Below are 25,450 nucleotides of genomic sequence, written 5' to 3' on the forward strand. Positions count from 1 at the left end.
GAGGACCCCTGCCTTACAAGTTAGTCAGACCCAACAGGACTGCCCTTAGCTCAGATGCCCGCTGCCCTCAGTGTCCCCAGGCCACTCACATCTCACCCAGCTGGCTACAAAGTCAGGGTTTCCCATGACCCCTTCAGGTTTGATTATTCACTAGAATGACTCAAAACTCAGAGAAACACCATACTTTCAATTACAGCTTTATTATAAGGGATGCTGATCAGGAACAGACGCATAAGATCTGGGTAGGTTCAAACACAGTGTCCTGTGCCCTCTCTCTGTGGAACAGGGTGCATCACACTCCTGGCACAGTGATGCATTCACCAACCAGGAAGCTCCATTGAGCTTCAGTGTCATTTGCCACAAGATTGAACTCAGTCTTCAGCCCCCTCGCCTTCCCTGGAGGCTCAACTGACTCAAAGCCCCAACCGTCTAATGACATGGTTGGTCTTTCCGGTGACCAGCCCCCATTCTGAGTCATCTCACCTCTTAACATACATAAACTCGAGTGTGATCCAAGGGACTCATGAATGAAAACACACTCCTATCACAAGGATTTTAGAACCTCCCTCTCTAGAATCAGGATTAAAAAAACAGTCACATTCTTTTTTTTTAAGTATGCTTTTATTGATTTTTTTAGAGAGAGAAGAAGGGAGAGGGAGAGAGAAAAACATTGATGTGATAGAGAAACATTGATCAGCTGCCTTCTGCACTCACCTACAGGGGACCGAACCCACAACCTGGGTACGTGTCCCTACTGGAGCCCAACCGGCAACCCCTCAGTGCATTGGCCAACACTCAATCAACTGAGCCACACTGGCTGTTCCCATACTACACCAAGCCTGTTTCTCCCCGAGAGCCTTTGCATTTGTTCGCTCATTCTTCAAAACTTATTCTTTCACACCCTGTCACATTCTTTATTATACAACAGATACTGGTATACTCCCCATTTTCTGCACATGCATTTTGTCCCTTTTTTTGTTCCTAATTGGAAGTGAGTTTTAAACCTTAACTGGAAGTTAAAACTTTTTATTCTTCTATCTCTCTTGTACACAACATATACTCCACCAAAATATCTCATCCACACTATCCAATAAAATAGATGGTTCTCTATTACTTCCTAAGACATCTACCACTCTTGTCCAAATAACCTCCAAACCTCACCTAGACCGCTGCAGGTGCCACTGACCTGGTCTTTCTGCTTCCATACTGAGTACTTTCTTCCTACTGAGTATTTCTCATGAACAAAGTAGTAAAAGTTTACATGTAAACCAGAATATTTCACTCCCTTGTTCAGAACCCTGCACTGGCTTCCTAGTGCATAGAATAAAACTCAAACTTCTTGTCCAGAGCTATATGTTCTGACACCCGCCATCCTCTGCCTCATCTGCCTTCATCAGCTCCAGCGACACTGACCTTGCTGTTCCCATACTACACCAAGCCTGTTTCTCCCGGAGGGCCTTTGCATTTGTTCTCTCATTCTTCAAAACCCATTCTTTCACATCCCGCATGTCTCTGTTTAAATGTTATCACTTCAGAGAGACTTTCCCTGAATCACTTATCAAAAAGGTTTCTTCTCCTGACTATATCCTTCTTAATCCTCTTATCCTGCTTATTTCCCCACTTATTGAAATCTGCCATGATATTGTATTTTTGTTTTTTTGCATGTCTTTCCTATTTGAATGTAATCTGCATTAGGGCAATGACTGTTTTGTTTGGTGCTATATCATCAGGACTTAGAGCAGTGACTGGCACTTAGTAGGTACTTAGTAAATATTTTCTGAATGGAAGGATGATTGAATAAACAATAAGAAATAAGTAATAAGATATCTTTAGTGGCTCAGATTCCTAATAATGCAGATGTTAACTAGTAAGCAAAAAGGCATAGAAAGAAGAACACCGATATTACTGTCTGAGTTTATACTCCAGTTTGGCTACTTCCTAGCTTAACGTCTCTGCCTCACTGTCCTCCTAATGTTAAAAAAGAAAGATAATATTATTTACCTTAATACTTAAAGCTATGTCTGAAGACTTCCAGTAATGGATAGAGGGAACTTACTGGGAGGGAACTATAACTTCAGTCTATACATATTCAAGTGGAACCCCTGATCAGTGACCCAACAGTTCTAAAATGGGTCTCTTGGACATGGAAGACTGAGTTAGAAATTAAGCTGTATAAGAGAGCTTGACTAGGTTATTTAGCCTCCTCTTGCTTCCTTTCATGAAAACCAATGGAGATGAATTAAATCTATCAAAGAACCCTTCGATCTCTGATATTTTGTGGTTTTATAATCAAACCACAAGTCTGGATAGACTTGAAAGCCAGAGGTTGTTAGGAGAGTTACATATGAACCTTGAAGAAAAGCAAGGGAGCTCTTTTTCTTAGGAGGTTCTGCACATTCTCGTGGTCACCAAGGAATCCTACAGTGTCAACTAAATTTACTTGGCAAGACATAGCCAGTCATTGAAAAGCATGGTTCAGATGGTTATCATTTTGTTGCCAGCTCTGATCTGAGTAGGAAAATGGCAAAGAAGATAGAATTAAAGCTGGAGTTAGATTTATTTAGGTCAATAACCCATGTCAGCCATATCTCTTCTCTCTCATTCTTTCTCTAGGAAAGTACTACCTAAGAAGGAATAAAAATCAGTTTCATTAGTGAAAGACAGGGCACAGTCTAAGGAGAATTAGATAGAAACAGTGATAGGAATGTGGGCTAACATACATGAATGTAATTTATCTGGCAACATGCAAATTATTTGATCTGTTTATTATCTTAGTGACATAGTGAATCTTCACAGAATAAATAACTTGTTCCTACTGCTCCTTCTTATTTTTTCCAGGTATATGTCTTAGTTTGGTTCTTCTAGGTTTTTTCTCTTCATATAATTTCATTGCTGCATTAATCTTCCATATCTGCATTATGAGTTTTTGTCATATTTTTATATTCGATTGCAAAGCTGCTTTGTGAAACTTTATCCTTTCCTAGCCTCATCTTTACATCTCTATCTTGCTCTCAGTAGTTTGGTGGATGCGAATGTGATAGCAGCCAAGATTACATCATCTTTAATAAAGGAGAAAATATAGAGTATGTAGAAATTAGATGAGCTATAGAGAAAGAAATCAATCAGATTGGCAAATTGCATCTATGGGACAAAGTGCAAAATGCTTGTTTCATGCACTATTTATTGAACAAGTTTGTGGACAAGATAGTTCAAATGTATATGGAAAAGTAAGGAGCCATTTTGTTCAATTTCAGTGACTTTGATGCATTTTTTTTTAACATCATGAAATCTTTCAATATTTCTAACAATCCTTCATATAGTATTTTACACAATTGCCTCCAAAGACCTTCAGAGATAAAAGTATATATCTACTGTTGTAAATAGGGTGCATCCAATCTATCTATAATATTAAAAGCATAATATGCTAATTAGACCAGACAGCCGAACAACCTTCTGTACGTCATTCCAGACATCCTTCTGGACGAAGCCACGGCAATGGGAGCCGAGGCAGAAATGGTTAGGGGCAGTCAGGCAGGCAGGTAGTGGTTAGGGAAAATCAGGTGGGCAGGCAGAGTGGTTAGGGGTGATCAGGCAAGCATGCAGAGTGGTTAGGGACAATCAGGCAGGCAGGCGAGCAGTTAAGGGTGATCAGGCAGGCATGCAGAGTGGTTAGGGGCAATCAGGCAGGCAGGCAAGCAGTTAAGGGTGATCAGGCAGGCATGCAGAATGGTTAGGGGTGATCAGGCAGGCAGGCAGGCAGGTGAGCAGTTAGGAGTCAGCAGTCCTGGATTTTGAGAGGGATGTCTGACTATCCCCCTAGGGGTCCCAGATTGCAAGAGGGTGCAGGCTGGACTGAAGGACCACCCACCATGCACAAATTTCGTGCACTGGGCCTCTAGTATATAATAGAAGCCTATATAGGCACTCCACAGAATTGAATAGATCAAAAGTTGCAATATAACTTGAGAATTTGGGGAAAGTTGAGGTTGTACATAATCCTCAAAGCTCACAAGTAAACTGGCATTGTTTTTAATCAGTCCCAGTTCAATGAGTGTGGGTGTTTAGCCCCCATTTCAATGGGAGTATGAGCGATTTTCTGTAGGACGAAGTAGTCAATTTATGCTCAATAGGTCATTTTTATTGTGTGTGGTTTTTTTTTTCTCAGAAGAAAATATTCGAGTAAAGTATACTCTCCCAGATCAAGTGGTGCTTCCCTCCGGAGATGAATGTAAATAAGGGTGTACAAAGGAGGAGGAATATTCCCATCAAAACTTGCATTCTCTTTAGTCTTCTTCTCCTAAAAGAAACCCTAAAACCATAGTGGAGAAGAACAAGGTAGATTGCATTTGAGTTATTACAACAACAAAAGAATGCATCTTATCTCCAAGATAGGGCCGAGATAGGACTGTAGTTGGGTGATTCCTGATAAAGACAACCCTGCTTATGAACAATACTAGAGGCCCAGTGCAAAAAAATCTGTGCACTTGGGGGGGTCCCTCAGCCCAGCCTGTGCCCTCTCACAGTCTGGGATACCTCGGAGGATGTCCACCTGCTGGCTTAGGCCCACTCCCTGGAGGATCGGGCCTAAGCTGGCAGTCAGACATCCCTCTGGCAGCCTGGGAGCCCTCGGGGGATGTCCACTTGCCAGCGAGGAGCAGGCCTAAGCTGCAGTCAGACATCCTTAGTGCTGCTGAGGAGGCGGGAGAGGCTCCCACCACCACTGCTGTGCTGGCAGCCGTCAGCCTGGCTTGTGGCTGAGCAGAGCTCCCCCTGTGGGAGCGCACTGACCACCAGGGGGCAGCTCCTGCATTGAGCATCTGCCCCCTGGTGGTCAGTGTGTGTCATAGTGACCAGTCATTCCCAGTTGTTCTGCTGTTAGGGTCAATTTGCATATTACCCTTTTATTATATAGGATAATCATAATCTGAAGCCTGTGTCTATAAAATAGACACCTAATAAACATCAAAATATCAAACTAAAATTAGTAAAAGGAATTGTCCACAAGGCTTTATTTAAAAAAAAAAAAAAAAAAAAAAAAACACTCATAGGTACAACAGTGTGAAATTGTAGTTAAAGCTCACATTGCCCTTCATTAGATGTTTGCAGTTTGGTTGGATTTTCTTATTTTCCCTGTCTGTTACTGTAATTAGCCATTAAGCTAGCAGAAACTACATTTTCTACACCACATGGGTAATGTCTTCAACGTTGGCAAAGAGAACAAGGAAAGCAGGCTAAACTGTTTCATGAAGAGACCAACTGATGTAGGAAATGAGAATGTTTGTTGCATAATCACTGAAAACTTGTCTACAAGCAAAAGAGGTTATTAAACTGGAAATTAATTTAAAATAGATTTCATCTGGTATCTTTTTTTAAAAAATTAAGTATTATTTTTATTTTCTAGTTTAAACTCATTTATACTTTTCCTGGTAAATTGCACAGTGTGCAAGAATAACACTGTTTTACCTAAACATACTCAAATCAGAAATGGTTTCTACACAGGCGTCTGCTGCGTGAGCAGCATTGTGGAAGGGTTTCCTCTTACACACTCTCTTACTCTTGGGCCTGGACTCCTTAGCGACCTTCGTCATGTAACATTGTCTTAATCAGACAAAATGGTTTTTTTGTTTTTTTTGTTGTTTTTTTTTTTAATATATTTTATTGATTTTTTACAGAGAGGAAGGGAGAGAGATAGAGAGTTAGAAACATCGATGAGAGAGAAACATCGATCAGCTGCCTCCTGCACATCTCCTACTGGGGATGTGCCCGTAACCCAGGTACATGCCCTTGACCGGAATCGAACCTGGGACCTTTCAGTCCACAGGCCGCCGCTCTATCCACTGAGCCAAACCGGTTTCAGCTGGACAAAATGGTTTTTAAGAAACATCCTATTTAAACTCTTTAAATGATAGATTTACTTTTTAATGAAAACATTTTATTCCTTTAAAAAATGTGCAAATATTTTCTACAGTTTACTTTCCATAGAGAACATATTTTCTGCTTCTTACCTTCTTTAATAAGTGCACAGATGAGCACATTTATTTTATAAGTTAAAACTGTAAATATACATATATATATATATATATATATATATATATATATATATATGTAATGGCAAACAAGCATGCACAAGTTAAAGTTTTAAGGATGTCATGTGTACTTAATGAAAATTCTGATCTATTACTTCTGAACTCCTATGTCTTGAGTCTGAGGATACAATATGTCAAGGAAAAAAATAATTTTATAAAAAATGATTCATGTAATTAAAGTTGCGGGAGCTATTTCTTGAATCCTGGCATGTTTGGAAAATGTGCAATGTTCTCTTATATTAAAAATATTGTTAGGTATGCAAGCTACGACAGTTACTAATTTAATTTTCATTCTATGTAGTCCCATTGTTCATTTTCCTTTCCTCAAGTCCTCTGTGTTCAGGCATGAAAATTGACTTGCTTTGAGTTTCCAGTTTAACCTTGCTAGTAGTAAACCCCAGCATAAAACTGGGGCTTGCTTTGGTACCCTAGCTGAGACAGTCAACTTCGTTTCACAACTTATGTTCATTGTTGTCATTCTCAAAATTTACCAGATGACTGTAGATAGAATACTGCTTTGCTACAAATGCTCTATCCAATCAAATGGGAATTCAATGATATTGGGGAGGCTGACCCGGGGCAGCTCACCAAGGATTTCTCAGGGACAGGGCTTCAGATAGGCCTTTTCTTCGGTGATAAATTCTACATCCTGTGCTAATCATTGCAGGCTCACATTCTTGACGCCATCAGGGCACACAGAATGAATTAGTGTGGGAACATAGTAATCAGAATCAAATGACAAAGATGTGGATAAATCAGAACGCCCATGCGTTGAGTTAACAAGGTAAGTTATAATATGCAAGCAGAACGGCCACACATGATGGCTGGTCAGTGTTAGGTTTCCTGAGAAATCAGATTATAATCAGAAGGTTACTTAATAGGCAGAGGTTTGGAACAAAGGAAGGAAGTGAGTTGCATGATATGAATGTTCAGTGGATCAGTCTGAGAGAAGCAGACACAGCCTCATCACTGCACACAGCTATAGACGAGTTTAAAAGAACTCGAATCCTGTGTGAGTCTTGACTTTACCACTTACCAGCTCTGTGACCTTGAGAAACACCTAATCCCTTGATGTGTCGGTTTGCTTTTCTGTAAAATGAGACAGGACTGGTGCCTACCTTAGGGTTATTGTGAAAGCCCGTTCATTACTATTTATTAAACATGGACTATGTGCTGGGCATTCTGTTAGGCACTGAAGAAGAGCAGTAAACTAAACAGACAAAAATCCCTACCCTCATGAAGTTTATGTTTTAGTAGCAGGCAATCAACAAAATAAGTAACACAGGGTGCTATGGGTGAAGGATGCTGCAGAGATAAATCAAGCAGGGAAAAATAACCAGAGGGGTGGACTTCCTTTTAAATACAAAGAGATAATAAGTATAAATATGACAGAACCTAGAGCAGGGGTGGGCAAACTTTTTGACTCGAGGGCCACAATGGGTTCTTAAACTGGACCGGAGGGCCGGAACAAAAGCGTGGATGGAGTGTTTGTGTGAACTAATATAAATTCAAAGTAAACATCATTACATAAAAGGGTATGGTCTTTTTTTTTTTTAGTTTTATTCATTTCAAACGGGCCGGATCCGGCCCGTGGGCCATAGTTTGCCCACAGCTGACCTAAAGTATCATATTTTTTACTCTTATTAATACTAGTACTTTCATTTTATCTTTCCTGAGGACCATGCAGAGTCTCACCAGATGTGCCCCACAGAGCACTAGGCTCAAGTCTGTTCCACTGCCTCCTGCCCCATTTGTTCCTAGCTGTCTTCCTTCTGATTGACAGACTTGCATCAGATGTGTTAATTCTACCAGTTAATTAACAGTTGGGTCTTTCTTTGTTCTGAGAGACATTTTATCCACAAGGAGTCATTATACACATTTCATTTATCAGGAGTTGAGTTTTTACGTCTAATGGCAGTCATTTTAGAGATGTCCATTCTAGAGCTTCCACTGGACCAGCTTTCCCATGGTTCTGAATGATAGCTGTTTGTCTTATAGTTGGTAGTCTCGATGTTGTTGTGGGAGGCAGCACACACAGGTCTGTACCTTACGCCGCCATCTTGGTTCTCCGAGATGTCCATTCTATAGAGTGATGTGTAGGACTCTTTTATAAGATGAGATCATATAAAGGAATTGCAATGCTTCATGATCTCCAGAGAGAGGGTCCTGTGACCTGGAAATCAAAAGCTTGCATCCTACTCCTGACTTTCCCATGACCTATGTGGCACTGGTTAGGCAATGACAGGTGTGTGCCTCGGTTTTCTCTCGTGTGTCTTGGGAAGAATTAGGGCTGCTCTTGACGAGGTTCGAGAGAGAATAAAATGAAACAACAAATATGAAAAAGCAATGAAATATTTAAAGTACTCTATGATTGAAATAGTACCAATTTTTGATAATTCTATGGATGGTTTCTCCTTCATTTTTCTTTTCCTATCTACCAGCTTTTTGCCCACAAATCAAAATGGGAGTTGAAATGATAAAGCCTGGGCTCAGAGAATCTGAGGCTGCAAGAACTAGTTCAGCCTCCCAGGTCAGTTCCGGAATCCCTCTCCCAAGGGAGGATCAGAGAACAAATTACCCAAGATCCACTGCCAGTAGGTTCCTTATTTTGTGTCTCCCAGTTATGCATTCCTTCAACGACATTGCAAAGAGGTGATGAGGGAAGTGAAGGAACTGACTAGGATGCAGGAGAACATACTGTAAATGAGGTTGGGTTGCCACGTAACGGTGAGGCTTCAGTGTTATACCAAGAGACCAAAATTTTAGATTTTATAGGTTGGAAAATGCTAGTGTTTGAGCAGAAAAGCAGCTTGTGACACTGGTTTTATGGAGTAGAAAAAAGGGTGTGATTGGAGAGGCATAGTAGAAATATAATTACAAGTAATCAGTGACTAACTGAAAATAGCAGGTGGGGGAGGGAGGACAGTAAGGACATTTTGCATTTCACATATAAGAGAACTTGATATGTTTTTATGTATGTATTTTAAAGAAATCACATCTGTAAAAGTCTACAGTCTTGCAGTGTGCATCCAACCCCCAAATATCCTAGTTCTTGCTCGGCTTATGTGCCAGGCACTAAACAGAAAAGGCTAGTGGTCCTTAAGGGCATGTGACATCAGGGAGTATGGAAAGACATGTTTCCTAAAATGTTAATTGGCATTTAGGCTCCAGAAGCGCTGTGTACATTGTTTTAGTTTTGATGAAGAGCATATTCTTAGGTGCTCCTCGTTTGATCTTTAGCTCAGGCTGAAGGTCAGTTGACAGTGACCAGCATGAGGGAAATCCGCCCTCATCAGTTCCATGAGGGAACTGGACCAGGTGGCACACAGCTCTGTGCACCACTCAGTGATTCCAGTCTGTTTAATGGGGTGTTAGCACTTTGACGCCAGCTAGAAGCCCAGGAATGCAGTGCCTTCCAGCCCCCGGATCCCTGGCCGCTTGGAAACTGGGCGTATCAGAAATGCCTTGCTGCCTTGCATCAGCCGTCCTAAGTGTATTTATTACAATGGGATTCCATGCAATTAAGGTGGTGAAACTGTGACTGAGGGAATAGCTCAGGGGAGACTGGGATGGGGCAGGAGCTGGGTGGAGCTGGGGGGAGGGGTAAGGGAGAAAATGGAGGACATCTGTAATACTGTCAACAATTTTTTAAAAACGGGATTTGGCTGATAAAGAGTTTACACTGCACAGTGCATCTTTTATCCTCTAAAATTTGTTCGTGTAATAAAATGGTTGTTAGTATAAAAAAGATTTTTTAAAATTAGCAGCTTAACCTGATAGTACACATCAAAAAATCCTCTCCCTCACTTTTTGTACTAGGCGTGTTATTGGAACATTGCATGTAAATGTATTTTATCTTGAAAATTGAGACATACTTCCCATGCAACTGGGCACATTGTTGCTTAAAGAAATCCGATGATTATTCCTTTAGGAAAGAAGGCTTTTGAAATGAATTTTAAATAACTTTTGTTTGGTTGGTTTGGGTATTAGCCAAAAGGCACCTGTATCTTAGGTTAAAATAATTAAATCTTTTTGCCAGTAGTTGGTAATTGTGGATAATCTATACCAATACAATCTGCATTATATAGTTGTTTTGCCAAATCATCCCCCACATTTTTTCAGCAAATTAAAGAATGAGGCAGGAGAGACAAAGATTGACTCTGATGGACAGAAATGTGGGGAAACTGTGCTTATATAATACATAAATCATGACCAGGCTTATAGATCATAACCAAATACTTAAATAATGTTGAATAGATGTTGCTCTAATTCCAATAGGTAACATAATTCCCAACACAACACAATTAACTGTGAGGCTATGGGTGACATTCTTTTAAGTTTTAAGTAAGTATCCCAAATATAAAAAAATAAATGATTAAACTTTAGGGTGAACAACTACAATGCCTTTTAAAAATATTTATAACTGTTACACAAAGATGTACTCAAATTACATTAAAATCATAATAGAAAAAAGTATTCCTGTCTGCTTGGTGACATTTATAGGCTGTAACGGAGCATCTGTTGGAGAGCTAAGGATAAACTTGAGTTCTCAACGGGATCTTGGAAGCCTTGGCTACCAACACTGGCAAAACCATCAGTTTTCCATTCCTGGCAATAAATTTTAAATCCAAATAAATCCTGTTTGTAAGGGCACTAAAAAGCCTTGTCAGCTCCGAAGTTAAGTAGGCACGCATCCACTGGCCGCGTATTGAAGCCAGAGACCGGGCCAAAGTGCACACATCTCCTATAATCTAATTTTCAAGCACAAACTACGGCAAAGCCAAATACGGCTCCAAAGTCAAGGCTTCTTTAACACAGTTCATAGCATGACCCCGGGCATGGGTACCAGGCAAAGCAAAAGGTCAGCATCACTTCCCTGAAACAGTGACCTTTGAAGAAAGGTGGTGATGAGAGAAGAGATCAACTTGATGTGTCAAAGTGGCTCTCTGTGCCCCTAGGGTAAGATAAACAGAAAAGGAGGAAGTAAAAGGATTATTCGTGTGTTTAGTAAAATAGAGCAGGGCTAAAATAGCCCTGGAAACAAGCCTCATAGCTCTCTTTCTAAGTCCCAGTCCAGATAGACAAACGGAGTCAGCTCTGACTGGGAGGGGTGCCGCCCCTCTGGCCAGAGCTCTTGCAAAGAAACTGAGACAAAAATAGATTTCTTCCCTTCTGAGGTGGCCTCCCTTTTCTCTCCGTGTGTCAGTGATTTTCAGACGGTAGATTCTGAGAGCCATGGCAACTTGAGGAATTTGCATTTTTAAAAAGTGGGCATGTATAGGCCAAGGTTGCATTTGCGGATATGGAACAAATGAATAGGCTCCTCGTTTCCACAAGGTTACGAAGCCGTGGGGTGGGACAGAGTGGCGGGAAATCCCTCTGAAATTCCCAAGTAGCACTTGATGTAGGAAAATGTAACAGCTCACGTCAGGGTGACTCCTTGTTCTTGTCTCTGAAAATCTGTGACTTCATGGATGTCATAATCCCATAGGTTACAGACCTCTCCTCCCACTCTCATTCTCTTTGCCCCAAACATATGTTTCTACATGCTGCACCCTCAGTGCCCTGCCCTCGCTCCCATTCCATTCTCCGCCCACCAGAAGCTTCTGCATGGCATTCATTTTCCAACATCGTTTCAGTAAATCCTGACAGACATCCTAAAAGATAGGCATTATTTTCCCATTTTCAGAGGAAGCAACTTCAATAAGAATCTTCTTCAATCAGACACCTAATGAGGGGCAAAGCTGGGGTTCGGAGAATGGGCTGCCTTCAGAACCCCCTGCCCTTTAAATCACAGCCTACTCTATTGGATCTCTGCACATGTAAGCCCCATCTCAGTGGGGAACTGTCTGGAGTGGGTGTACCTTGGTTAATGTTAGCCCAGAGCGTATACCTTCCCTGCACAAGTCACTTCGCCTTTTACCTGAGTACTCCTCACCTCCAGACCCTTGTGAAAAAGCAGCAGTAGTAGCAGAATTATTTTCTCCTTCTGCATCCTCTATTTTGGCTTCTTTGTTTATTCGCCTAACATTTATCGGAAGTCAACTGTGTGCTAGACACTAGTCTAGGCCCTAAGAACAATTGAGACAAAGCCCTGCCCTCCTTGAACTTGCACTGTATTGTTGGAAATAGACAAGTGTATAATGTAGGTCATGTCAGGGAACAATGAGAAAAAACAAAGCAAGCAAAAGGTGTAGCGAGGGATGGAGGTATATTATATTGTATTGTCAAGAACAACCTCTCTAGGAAGGTAACATCTGAGCATAGACCTCGATGGAGTAAGTGAGCAAGTCCTGGAAAGACCTAGGGGTCAGAAAGAGCCAATTTCTGGCAGGAATGGTGGGTTGTGAGGAGGACTACCAGGACAGCCCCTGTGGCTGGGCCTACTGAGGAAGGAAGAGGGTGCAGGAGAAGGACAAAGACTGAATCTCCTAGGGTCCCCTGGGCTAGGAAAGGAGTTTAGATTTTAAGCTAGAAAAATTTATTCTAAAAAATATATCAGTGCTTTCACATTTTGATTCAACAGCATTGATTATTTGTACCACACAAAATTCACTCCTGACAAGGGACTATGTGGAACAAACTAGAGTAAATCGTTTAAACCAGAGAAAATACACAGGCTGGTGGATTTCAAATTGCTCCTAACCCTTCAGGCAGAACGGGTAGGGGGTAAAAGAGAGGATTTATTTAAGATACAATCAAACATCATCCTTTTTCCCTTTATTCTTTTGCCATAACCACACCCTGGATAAATCCTTCTGCCTTGTGTGGTCATATCCTGTGTGTATAGAGCTGCAGGTCTCTGACTATGTTCTATCTTCTGTAGCTCTTCTGAAATGCCAACTACTTATAGGTCTCAGACCAGCAACACTTTGGAAAATTAGATGCCCAACTAGCCTCGTTTCCTGATTGCTTGTCCATTGCTTTTGGGACACCCTCCCACCCCCTTGCCACCTGCAGCAGCTGATTGCCACATGGCCCACAACCAGGTTGGAGCCTATTCTGACCCAGCTGTTCCATTTCAACCCTCGTTAGGGGCACTGCAATTCAATTCTGGCACTAACTACCCAGAGTTAGCACAACCCCCATAAGTTAGAGGGTGTGACCCCAACACAACTGTCCTTACTTCAGGCACTAACCATGCTTCCGGTGTCCCCAGGCCATCCGCACTTCTGAGACTGGTTGCAATTTCAGTGGTTCCCATAATCCCCTCAGGTTCAATAATTCACTAGAGCAACTCACAGAATTCAGAAAGACATTATATTTATCTTTACAGTTTCATTATAAAGGGTACAAATCAGGAGGACCAGCCAAATGGACACATGGGAGAAGGTCTGGGAGGGAACAGAGCTCCCATGCCTCTCCTGTGGAATCCGGGGCATTGCCTTTTCTGCACATCAGTGTGTTTACCAACCAGGAAGTTCACTGAGCCTCAGAGTTCAGAGGTTTTAGTAGGCTTTTATAAGACTGAATCACAGGCCACATGATTGAACTTAATCTTCAGCCTCCCTCCCCACCCTGGAGGTTGGGTTTTCTCAAAGTCCCAACCTCTAGCCACTTGTGCTTGGTCTTTCTGGTAACTATCCCCCATCCTAAAGCTAACTAGGGCCTCACCAGTGTCACCTCATTAGCATAAATGCAGGTGTGATCAGGGACCTTATGAATAACAACGACATTTCTCTCATTTTACAAGTAGAAATTACTTCAGCATCTATTTCAGTTGTTCAAGTCTTTTATTCAGGAAATTCCAAGGATTTAGAGTCTTCCCTTAGAGACCAGGGACAAAGACCAGTACCAGTCAGATTATTTATTGTACAACAGTGTCCCAGCCAGAGAGGGTGAGGAACCTGGGAGTGAGCAGGTCTGCAGTGAAAAGGAGGGCAATGGAGGAAGAAGCAAATTGGAAGAAAAATGTGAGAACAAAACTGCCCAGGCTGCTATGGGGGCCATTAACATGAGTGTATATACATGGTTTCAACTCTCAAGATGTGCATCCTCTAATTGAGGAGACAAGAAATAAACTCAAATTAGGAAGCAATTTAAAAGTTGGTCACTGCTCATTATAAAATGTCTCAGGGCAGCATCTGAGTTCTCATCAGCAGCCAATCATAACCAGGCATTATAGCATTTTATCGACTGGCTCCATCATGTGTCAGAAATGAGTTTTACATGTAGGAATTGCTTCAGCCTCTGTTTTCAGTTTTTCAAGTCTTCTATCAGATTGCTATAGAAGACTTGAAAAGCAAGTAAAGACAACCAGGGAAATGTTTCAAGTATGGAAAAATGCATAAAACCTAAATAGCATCAGCTGAAAAATTTGTGAAACTGCATGAAGATGAGAAAGGTAATACCTACTGCATGATCAATAATTGTTTCTACATTGCATTTATATCAAACTGCTCTGTGACTCATGGCTGCTGTTCCTGTTCATGAAAACTTTGGGCCTTTTGTGTCTTTGCATCTTACTGTTATCAGCCTGGGAGCCATTATTCAAAAAGAGCCACACCCACCATCATCTGGAGTGACAGTGGACCACACTCTTCTTTCAGCCTCACTGCATCCTGGGCAGCCCATAGCTCTGCCCCATTGCCCCATTTGAAGTTTTCCTTGTTCATCCTACTTTAAGTTACCTCATTTCTTCTCCCATGTCCCAGCTGCTGGGCTCATTGTGTTCAGAACAACATTGTCTGTGGACGCAGCTAGTCGGCTATTGATGCATTGGCAGCCTTAGTAAGATTCTTTTCAAGCTGTGCACCATCCTGTAATTGCTCCAAGTCCCAGAGCCATCTAGACAGTGGTCACTGCTATGCTCTGCAAAGCTGTAATCTTAAAGAGTTCAGTCCCATTTTGACATCACACCTTGCTGGCCCCTATCCTAGAAGAACATATTGGTTTGGACTCAATTCAGATTTTTTTAAATTCAGCATCCTCAATCCACATCATGTCCTCTTTGAAGAATCTAGTGAAGAAATATTAGCTCTTTGATGCTGATGGGAAGTTCAGCCTGAGTGTAAGATTTCTTGGGTTCAACTTGGCACATCATCTTGGTCCAACTTTGAGTTTATTGTTAGGTCTCCGTGTCATGCCCATGCGCCAGCTATTGGTGATAGACATTGAAACAGTTCAGAGATGGTAGAGAAGCTACTGATGACTTAGAAAATAAAACTAAGAGAAAAAAATGAATCATTTAGAGAAGATCATTGGAATTAAGGAGAAATTTCAGAGGAATATTAATATCCATCCATTTTATAAGAGAAAAAGAAAAAATGAGGAATAATGGGAGTGTTAGGTATGGAATACTCCCATGAGAAATATGTCAAACCCCTTTTTTATAGGAAATTTCTAAGTGACCAAATTACGAATTTCTAATAAATAATACCTCAGAATCATCCTCTCAGCAACTTAATACATAAATACAATTTTCTTATTTACAGAGGCAGCCCAGATACTGTTACAAAACACTTTCATTCCCCTAACTAGTTGGTCCAGGTACCATAAATCATAGTCCAGATCCTAATGGAGTCCAGAGGTACCATAGTTTTGACTGGAACAGTCCTTCCTGATTATACCATTCTCTAGGCAAAAATTTTTTTAAATGTTTTTGTTGATTTTTAAAGAGAGAGGAAGGGAAAGGGAGAGAGCACGTATTGATAAGAAAGAGATACATTAATTGGCTGCACCCTGCACTCCCCCTCCTGGGGATATAGCCCACAACTGGGGAATGCACCCCAGCCGATTTCTGAGGGCATGGGACAACACTCAGCCAACTGAGCCACACTGGCCAGGACTCTGCAAAGTTTCTAATAACACTCCTTTTATACTCAACTGTATCCTTGTTAAGCCAACAAATTATATGATTACTCAATCAATGTATAACATGGGCACAGATAAGGATTGTTTTTTATTGTTTAAGGATGATTTTTTAATCTTTTTTTTATTGTTGACACTATTACAGATGGCCCTGTTTTCTTTAGGTTCATCCAATGATTGGTGATGTTAAGATATCACTGGTTTGGTTTTGGATTAGAGTGGTTGTTCTCAAACTTCAGTGCACATCAGAATCACTTTTAGTGCTTATTAAAGCACAGATTACTGGGCCCCAGTCTTAGAATTCTGATTCTGAACGTCTAGGCTATGGCTGAGAATTTGCATTTCAAACCATTTCCCAATGATGTTGATGCTGCTAGCCCAGGGAGACAGGCTTAGAGGACAATCAACTCTTTCCCTCTGCTTGGGTAGTGTTTTGAAGACAAAGGAAAAGACATAAGGATAGACTGAACAAGTTAAAAAACAATTTGATAAAATGTCTTAATATTAGGGACTAGTAAAAAAAAAAAATCAGCTGGTGAGCTGGCCAACTGCAAACTCAGTTTAACCAGATTATGATGGGCAAAGCTCTGGCATGGTAGCCACGTGTGGGGCCCTTCACTGAGCTCCCCTGTGCAATTTTGAGATTTGGGAACTATTAATTAAGTAGTTTGCTCTCAAAGAAACAAAGAGCATTTTTATTCCAAAGGAGGAATTTACATAGTCTTCTAGAAGGTTTACTCATTTCTTTGTGTGAGACAAACCTATATGTGCATATATGTGTGTGTGGGGGCGGGGGGGGGGGGGGGGGGGGAACAGAGAAGTTCAAACAGTAACATATACAGTTGTTAAAACAGATTTTAATTCCATTTGTTTTTGTGGTGCATTTGATGACTCTAGTGTTAAAAGATTTCTGGGGATGTTTTTTCTCTAGAAATAGTATTTTCTGTATAGGCATTGTGTGTGTGTGTGTGTGTGTGTGTATGATTTTCCTTGAGTTCTACATATAAATTTATTATTTTGTAATTTATTATTCTTAATTTTCCTCCTAATAAGTCACATACAGTGGAGATGAATATGATGATTACATTTGAGAGAAATTTCAGGAGAGCCCTATCAAAATATCAGGCAGGACATACAGAAAGCTGTTTTGATTTACATTTTAGAAAAAAATTTACCAATTATATGTCAATCCAGTTGAATTTCAAAGGACACAGTTGGATCCTTTCTCCACTTCCAATCCATCTTTTCTTCCTTATGGACCCAGAGCCTGCAACTAAACTCCTGTGAGAACAGCCTCTTCATTGCCCTCCTTGAGTAACACTTGTCATACACATGTGGTGTGTTCATTAGGAATGAGGCTAGAAACCCAGGAAAGCAGGAATGGTGTCTGGGAGATTACCGGGCCCCAATCTTAGACTTCTGTCTAAGCCTGAATGCTGTGTTTCTGTTAGCTCACTTGGTGAACTCCATATTTGGCTCAGCAATTTGATTTTTAATGTGTGCCTTGGATTCATAACTCACAGAATAACAAGCTGGAAGAGGCATAGAGACACCTGGGGTAATGTGCTAGTTGTACAGATGAGGAAACCGAGACTCAGGGAGTAAGACTTTTTCTCCCTCTTCTATCACATAACTAGTTTTTGGCTGAGCTAAAACCAGAACCCAGTGTCCTGACTCCTAGGTCAGTGCTCTTTGCATTATGCTGTGTTGCCTCTCTCCTGTAAATGGGGCATCACATTGAAGAACCACACATGAAAACAAAGCAGGCTAAGCTTTGACTGACACTGACAACCTAAACATTTTATTGAATAACTACAAAATTAAATAAGTAAAACTGATCCGATTGCTGGAGGAACTATTTGAAAGATTTTTACACTCCTATCGAATCATCTTCTAGTCATCTAGAAAGGAACATTATTGTTAGAATTCAGGAAGACCGAGAGGGGTGTGCTTAGCCAGCCCTGTGTGTCCCTTTTCAGAGACATGACCAGTTGTATTTGAGAAGCCTTGAGAAGCTCTGAATTTCCACCCACCAAGACATTGGGATCTCACATTGCAGCCTCAGAGTCTAACAGTCAATCTGCAACTTCCCTGGCTATATACTACCCTGTGGTCAAATATTTTCATTCCTGGTGAAATAAGGAAATGATTTCATACTGACTAACCCAAGTCAGCATGGGAATCTGCTCATCATAATCATGAGATGTACACAGCATGTATGAGTAACCGAGAGGTAACCAATCAGATCTAACTGCTTTGCTGGAGGGCGGACACATACAAGTTGGCATGGTGAGGAAGTGAGGTCCTGTGCACTGGCCGCTGTTCTGGGTGTCTGTCCTGCAGTTCTGGTTCAGGTTCAAGTCCTGGTCTGAACTTTCTCGCCCACTCAGGGTGAGCCTTGCATGGAGGCCACTCAGGGTGCCATTGGATGAGAGAGGAACCTTGGAGTATTTAATTGGGACCCTCTTTGAATGAAAAAGCACATGCATTTATTCTAAGAAAACTGCTGTATTTGACTTAATTTTGGTGAAAAGGATGTACTTTCTACACTAATTTGAAGAAACATCAGTTACGGAAATTAGCTTTAAAAGACTGGCTTTATGCGAAAAAAGAGGACAAAGACAATTTAGGTTGGTGTGTTGTTGTTTTTTTCCCATTTCAGTGAGAGATGTAAGACATTCAAGTCAAGTTCTTTAAAAACCAAGAAAAGAAATCACAAAGCATTCAATATGGAAAAAAATCATAATTACACATTTTTTTCCTTACTTTCAGATTATGGTCAGTTGATATACAGAGGAAGGGAGGAATGAAATAAAATGCACAGAAGTAGGAGGGAAAAGACTGAGAAACAAGCAAACGACAAAAACAGAAAGATACAAGCAGTGAAAGAAAGATGAGAAAAACCAAGAGGATTAAAAAAGAGAATGATTTTTAGGGACTAAGAGAAAAGATGAGAGTGTCTATCATGTACTTTCCTACCCGGCCCCTAAGCACAGCTTGCTGTTGTTTTTCTCATCCTTTGAGTGAAGTCTCCCTCCACGTAGACTGTTAATTCCATAAGCATGAGAATGAGCTGGGTGTTGTTCACTATTGTTTTCCCAGTGCCCAGCACAGACAGAAAACACAGTAAGAATTAGTAAATGAATGGATGAACTAGGAACAAGGGAAGAAAAAATGTGCAAGGAAAGAGAGTCCTGTAGCCCAAAGGCTGGGGTGATGGTCCCCCAAGAGCTGGTTGCTTCCTCAAGAGCCGGAGACTCAGGAATACAGTAACCTCTTTGCAGGTCGTGTCATGAAACCTCACCCATGTTCTCTTTGGCTCACTTACCACCTGCTCGCTAAGCATGAGAATATTTTGCCTCTGTTTCTTTTGAAAACTTTCTGAAAATTGATGTTTTCACCATCCACACCTTGGGTATCCCTATGTCGCCTGGTACCTTCTCTCCCCAGGCTCAGCTGTCTAAGGCTCTCAAACCCTTCGGTCCCATCAGCCCCCTGGAGTCTGCCGTTGTAGACCAATGCTCCTCTCCCCAAGTGCTGCCTTCTTGGTTCTCCCAAGAGGCGTGCCTTCACTTTTAACCAGCTGGTGGCAATGGGCCATCTTCCCAACCCCTCGACACTAAGGGCCTTAGAAGAGAGTCAGCAGACTCGGCTCCCCATCGGCAAGACATCACCACGCCTTCACCCTCACGTGAAATGCATTTTCCAAGTCTCCACATCACTGTCCTCCAATACCGCCTGGGCACTCCTATACACTCATCACAGATTTTTGCCCATGGCTGCCCACAGTCCCCTCATCCACCCTATCGCTGACCTCCCCCAGGATGACTTCAAGGACTTTGGGCCTGATTCACCCAAAAGATTAGCCTCTGAAAATACAGTGATTTTTTAAATTGTAGTAAAATATGCATAACATAAAATTAACCATTGTTAAGTGCACAGTTTTGTGGCAGTAAGTACATTTACATTGTTATGCAACCATCACCACCATCTATCTCCAGGGAATTTTCATCTCCCCCCAAATAAAACTCTGTCCCCATTAAATACTGACTCCCCAAATTCGCCAATATTTTATCAGATTTAAAGGACTCTCATCGTAGAATTTTTACTTCCTAAAGTTGTTCTACTTTTCGAATTTTAAAATGTATTATTGCACTTTCTATCCACAGTCTCCAGTCTTACCAAGCAATCTCGATGCACACAGATCTGGGTTGGGATCCCAGCTAAAACATTTGTTAGCCTCAGTTTCTTCATTTGTAAAGTTCAGATAATAGATAATACTGTACTTAATCCACACACTAAAGAGATAAGAGAGCTGACGTTCATTGGATGGTTGAAAGGATTCGGTGCTTATAGAACCGTCAGCACAGGTGTCTTCTTCTCCATCCTTCCTACCAGTCCCCACAGTCATGCTCCTCATTCCAATCACTGCTTTGCTGTCATCCTTATCCTCCTCTCATCTTAGTCTTTCTGGCACCGATTCCAGGGGATACCCCGTCCTCTACTGGTCCAGCTCTCTGCCTCCACCAACCGACCTGGGCTGTTGGTGACCAATAGTCTTTGCTGTGGTCATTAGAAGGCATGGTCTCCCACCCCACTAGGCCGTCCATCCTGTCAGTTACAGGCATTTAACGGGCCCCCTATTTGGCTTGCCATTCCCCACACCAGCTTTTTCTGCTCTTTTCCCTTCACTCCATCTCCCTATTTTGCCACTACCCCAGGGTTGTCATCTATCTTCTGTGTTTTTATAGATCCAAGTTCTTAAAGTTTAGTGTACGAAGGAATAATGCACAACCCCTAAGAGGTCGACTTGGTGAGAGGAGATGAGGTGGAAATCTGCAATTTTAACAAGCAGCCCAGGTGATTTTGGTATAGGTAATGCACTGTCCACTTTTCTCTGAGGGCTGTCTGAAGCCACAAGCTCTTTGAGAGCAACACCTTGTCTTCTCTGATTTTCATCTCTAAATACCTGGCAATAGATGGGGAAGGATTGATAGAATGAATGAATCTGGCTGTCACTCTGCATTTCAGAATAAGTTACCACTCTCCTTTTGAAATGCTAATTAGCTACAGCAGTTTAAATGCAGTTTAAAACTCTTTCAGATGTTTTATCCTTAATCCTTTATCATCCCTTTTCATTGCCATTGGGAGTAGGGGGTTATTAAGAACTTGCTATTCTCAGACTAGAACAACAACTACCAAAAAGAAAAAGAGAACCAACCCAAGGGCTGGGTGAGAATCAGGCAGAAGAGCAGAGATATGTAGGCTGGGCCTTTCCACTGTATCTTAGGGAGGAACGTACTGTGTTAACGCTCATTCTAAGGATCTGGCAGGCAGAAGTCTTTATGGCCACTTTGTAGTGGGCTTTTCCAGAGCAGAAAACATCTTAAGCAGGAAGGTCACTGCTGGGGATGTTGGGAGAAGGTGACTTAGGGAAACTGGTAAGTAAGGATGCAGACTGACATACCTGGCCCGTGGTGGGAACACACCCCACTTCAAAGACTTCACATCCTAGCTCTCCCAGTTCCTAGTTTGTGACGTGGGTAATTTAACTGTTGGGGTCACTTGTTTCCTCATTTGTAAAATGGGGACAGTGCGATTTCCCTTGCAGGCTTTTTTGAGGGTTCAAGATGGAATGGAAGTAACGCACAGTGATTCTATGATGTTGGGCCGTCAGGCAGTTTCCAAGAGGGCTGGGTATCTGGTTAACCCTTTGTCTCTAAGGCAATGAAGGGGAATCGCGTCCACACATACCTGCACCAAGTCCACCTAAAAAAACAGAAGTGGGACCAGCTGTTGCCCTCTGGGGAAGTCTGACTCTGAAGCCTCACCCTTCTGTAGTAAAATGTTTCCAAAGGGAGCAGACAGAGTAACCTAGGGCCATGCCCTCCCACTTCCCTCTTCCTGAGCCCGCTCAGAGCCTGTCTTGGGGAAGTGGGAGGTAAACTTGCGTGGGTGGCTGGAACTGAAACATTTCTTTTACCACTTTCCTGTTCCTCCACCCCTTTCTCTTTTGTGCCCGGGGGGAGGTGGGGAGGAGAAACAGCTCCGGCCTGTGCTGTACCCACACATTTGGATCTGCTCCCCCAGCCTCCAGAGCCTACCTCATCATTCACCAAGATTCATTGAATGCCTGCAGGGTTCAGGGCGCTGTTCTCAATGTTGTATCCCGGACCTCCCTGGGAGCCCATAGGAAGTTTGTTGAAATAGTTAAGATATTCCCCCAGCTCGTGAAGAGCAATATGTAACCCCCACTTCATTCCAACCCTCAGCCCCTCCCCATCCGTGGCTAAAAAGAGTGCTTAAAAATGTTTGATTTATCTGTTAATAATAATGAACACCTATAAACAGTCTCCAGGCTTCCTTCCATACCTACTCCCTTGTTCCTGAATATTTATTTGCTTTTAGGAAAAGAACTTGGATTGGTTTCCTCGAATGCGAGCCATGTCCCTTGTTAGCAATGAAGGTGACAGTGAGCAAAATGAGATTCGGAACCTGCAGGAGAAGTTGGAATCGACCATGAGTCTGGTCAAACAGCTGTCGGGTCAGCTGGCGGAGCTCAAGGAGCAGGTCAGTGGGTCCAGGGAGCTGGGGCTGAGTGAGGGGGAGGCATTCACCACCTTGAGTGCAGGAGACCCAGAGACTCCTGGGAGCAAGCTTGTGGAATTTATAAATTCCGATTAAGAAAGCCCATGTTGTGCTGTTGGAACATCTCAGCAAGCAGGGGCTTCTGCTTCGCCACCTCCCCATCTTGTGTGAACCTTCTCCTTCTGTGAAAGGGGGAAGGAAGGCACGGATGCCAAAATACAAAGACCTCTTTGCACTTTTTGATAGAAACTCATATTTTCTGCCATCAGGGTAATTAAACTCATTGGAAAGGCAGATCATCATTAGTATCTGTCATCGCTATAATCATCCCCTACATCGTGTAAAATTGTTCGCATCTGTAAAAATAATATCGAAAGTGACGGTGGGAGCTGTTAAAATGACTCTGGTGTTGGGGGGTGACTATGTGACAAGCAAGGGCTGTTTTAAAAGAACCATGGTTCCTGTTTCTTACCCACAGAGACGGGGTTTGCTTTGTTTTCTCTGTTTATGGAAATGCACTTTAAAAATATTCTCTCTGTTTTGAAGAAACATATTCTCTACGATCCCAAGGCAGCCCTGTAGGTGCTTGGGAAATGTTAACCCAAAATGGTGTGGCCCACCAGCACTGGGAGAGAGTGAGGAAATCAGCTCAACACACTGTCTCTTTCTCCCCAGATGACAGAACAAAGGAAGAATAAGCAGAGACTGGGCTTTCTCGGATCAAACACACCCCATGTGAATCATCACATGCCGCCACACTGATACCATGGGGGAGAGCCGTGACTGGCCTTTCATCAGCGCCCTGCCTGACCACTGAATACAGAACTGAGCTGGAGGGGAGTGAACAGTGTCTATTGTTGAAAAGTTAAAAACAACCAAGTGCCAAGATGTTGCCTGGTGTAGCTCCGGGAACAATTTATAACTGTGTTTTCATGGTTGAGAAGACCAAACTCAAAAATGCAGCGGCTGGAAAGCACACATCACGCCTTCTTAACGCAACGTGAAGGGACTTGCTCACGTGGACAGAGAGGGCAGGGAGAGGCAGGGCTGCAGGAGATGCCGTGCAGAGAGAACCACCTTTTGCTAAGTCTTTAAAGAGTCGGTTTTGTCTTAAACGCTGACTGCAGCCTTTGTCACGGTTGGTTGGACTTCTTTCTTTTAATTATGGCATGTAGGTCAGTGATACAGGAAGTCATACTCGGGTGGCTAAGTTTTTACTATAGAAAATAAGTGAAAAAGATTAAAAAATGAGAGTTGCAAAGAAAAATGTTAGTGCTTCCAAACCGTAGCTGTCACAGGGCAATGTCCTTATTTATAACATGCAACGCAATGGATTTGCAGCTCTAGCAACTAGTGCTGGGAGCCTGTGCCCCTCAAGCTGACATCACAATGGGATGTGATCGCTTTCTCCCAGATCCAGAGGGGCTCTGTCAATATAGAGCACAAAAGGGGGTCTTCAGAGAACTCGGGAAAAGCATGTCAATCATGTATAGGCTAAGATTTTCAAAGATTTGGGGAAGAAAAAGCTACAGTAAGCCCCAGGGAAGAGTTTTTTTTTTTGAGTGTATGTGTGCTTTAAAATATATTGAGATTAATAAATGAAAATGGTTGAAGATGACAGGAAATACTGAGAAACTTACGAGAGTGGCATTTTATAAATATGGAGTAAAAGCTATTTGATTCATGTTTGCTGTGCTTAAAAGGAACGGAGTGGTTTTATTCCTGCAGTTGGGGAGGGAGGGGAAAAACTTTATAAGAACTTTATTGAATACTCAAGAAAATGAAGCATATCAATTGCATATTTTAAAACTGTATTTAGTGAGAGCTTTTCAGAATGTAGAAAGATAATAATCTCTTCCCCAAATTATTTTTGTTTTAAATTAGTGCAACTAGAATTGTGGAAAGAGAAAATAACCTGCCATACCCATGTTATTCTTAGAAATGATGTTTTCAGAGTGTTAAAGCAAAATTGAGATATTGAAAGTGTAAGAGGACCACTGTGTGGCCAGGGAGCAAGGCACAGGACACCCAAGTCTGGGAGATTCTTTGCAAGTTGGCCTTCTGGCCCTGGCCCCCCAAGAACAAAAAATTGGCTCCAGAATCTTCAACTCTGACCTTATTACCAGCAAGGGTTGCTATGACTTTTTTTAAAGCTTTGAGATTGTTTTGATATAGTTTAAGCTATTGGATCCTAAAATTCTCAAATCATTGGGCTAGGTAGATTAGAAAAGATGCCTAGACCACCCATGTTAAAATGTAGACTTGGAGAGAAACTGTTGAAACCTCGATCAACACATTTTTGAGCTGAATCTCTTGTCACCCCCCTAATCCCAGCCTCTCCCCAAGTTGAGAATTCTTCAGTCTGACATGAGTGTCATGTTCCTGACCAATTGCTGAAGTACCATGGTCCAGAGACGAAGAAATTGAGATATATATCCGCGGGCAGCACAGAACTTTGAACCTATTAGGCAATCAATAAGTGTATGAGAATTCCACTGTCACTAATCACCCTTAATTCTTTATTAAAACTTTAAACCCTCTCACATATTTGATTCTTTTTAAATGTCTTCACCAAAACCTAAGTAGAACAAAGCATCCATTGTTTTCATCCAAGACCATCATTGTTATAACATCATTAGATAACTATTTTAATTAGGCAGAGAGTTTGGGGAGTAGGGCAAAGAAAAGGCGTAGATTGAGCATATTCTAGTTTAGGGATCTATCTCACAAAATCAAATATTTTTGATGTCTGAACATCAAGAGAATAGATTAATTTTTACAGATGAGAGCAACCTGTCTTTCAGATGATGAACTGTGTAGTCTTTCCTGACACTGTGATAGTTCTTTTTTTTATAGGACTAAGCCATTGGGTTAGTGGTAGCTCACCCTTTCTCAGCATATTGTCTCCTGTGGGAAGTAGCCAGAAGATTGCAACTAAAAAGATTCTTATTTGTTCAGAATTAAAA

General features: G+C 41.8%; 1 protein-coding gene across 1 annotated transcript in view; it reads left to right on the forward strand.

Annotated features, from left to right (window-relative positions):
- The window catches only part of ITPR2 (inositol 1,4,5-trisphosphate receptor type 2), a 425,687-nt gene extending 400,658 nt beyond the window's left edge, over positions 1 to 25,029 (forward strand). Inside the window, exons 56-57 of the mRNA XM_070410528.1 lie at positions 22,305 to 22,466; positions 23,160 to 25,029. Coding sequence (XP_070266629.1) covers positions 22,305 to 22,466; positions 23,160 to 23,246 — 249 coding nt within the window. The 3' untranslated portion in view covers positions 23,247 to 25,029. The remainder of the gene's footprint in view (positions 1 to 22,304; positions 22,467 to 23,159) is intronic.
- The last annotated feature ends 421 nt before the right edge of the window (positions 25,030 to 25,450 follow it).

This window comes from Myotis yumanensis, unplaced genomic scaffold, assembly GCF_028538775.1.
Source record: "Myotis yumanensis isolate MYYU_CA2020_CCGP unplaced genomic scaffold, mMyoYum1.0.hap1 SCAF_3, whole genome shotgun sequence".
Taxonomy (NCBI): domain Eukaryota; kingdom Metazoa; phylum Chordata; class Mammalia; order Chiroptera; family Vespertilionidae; genus Myotis; species Myotis yumanensis.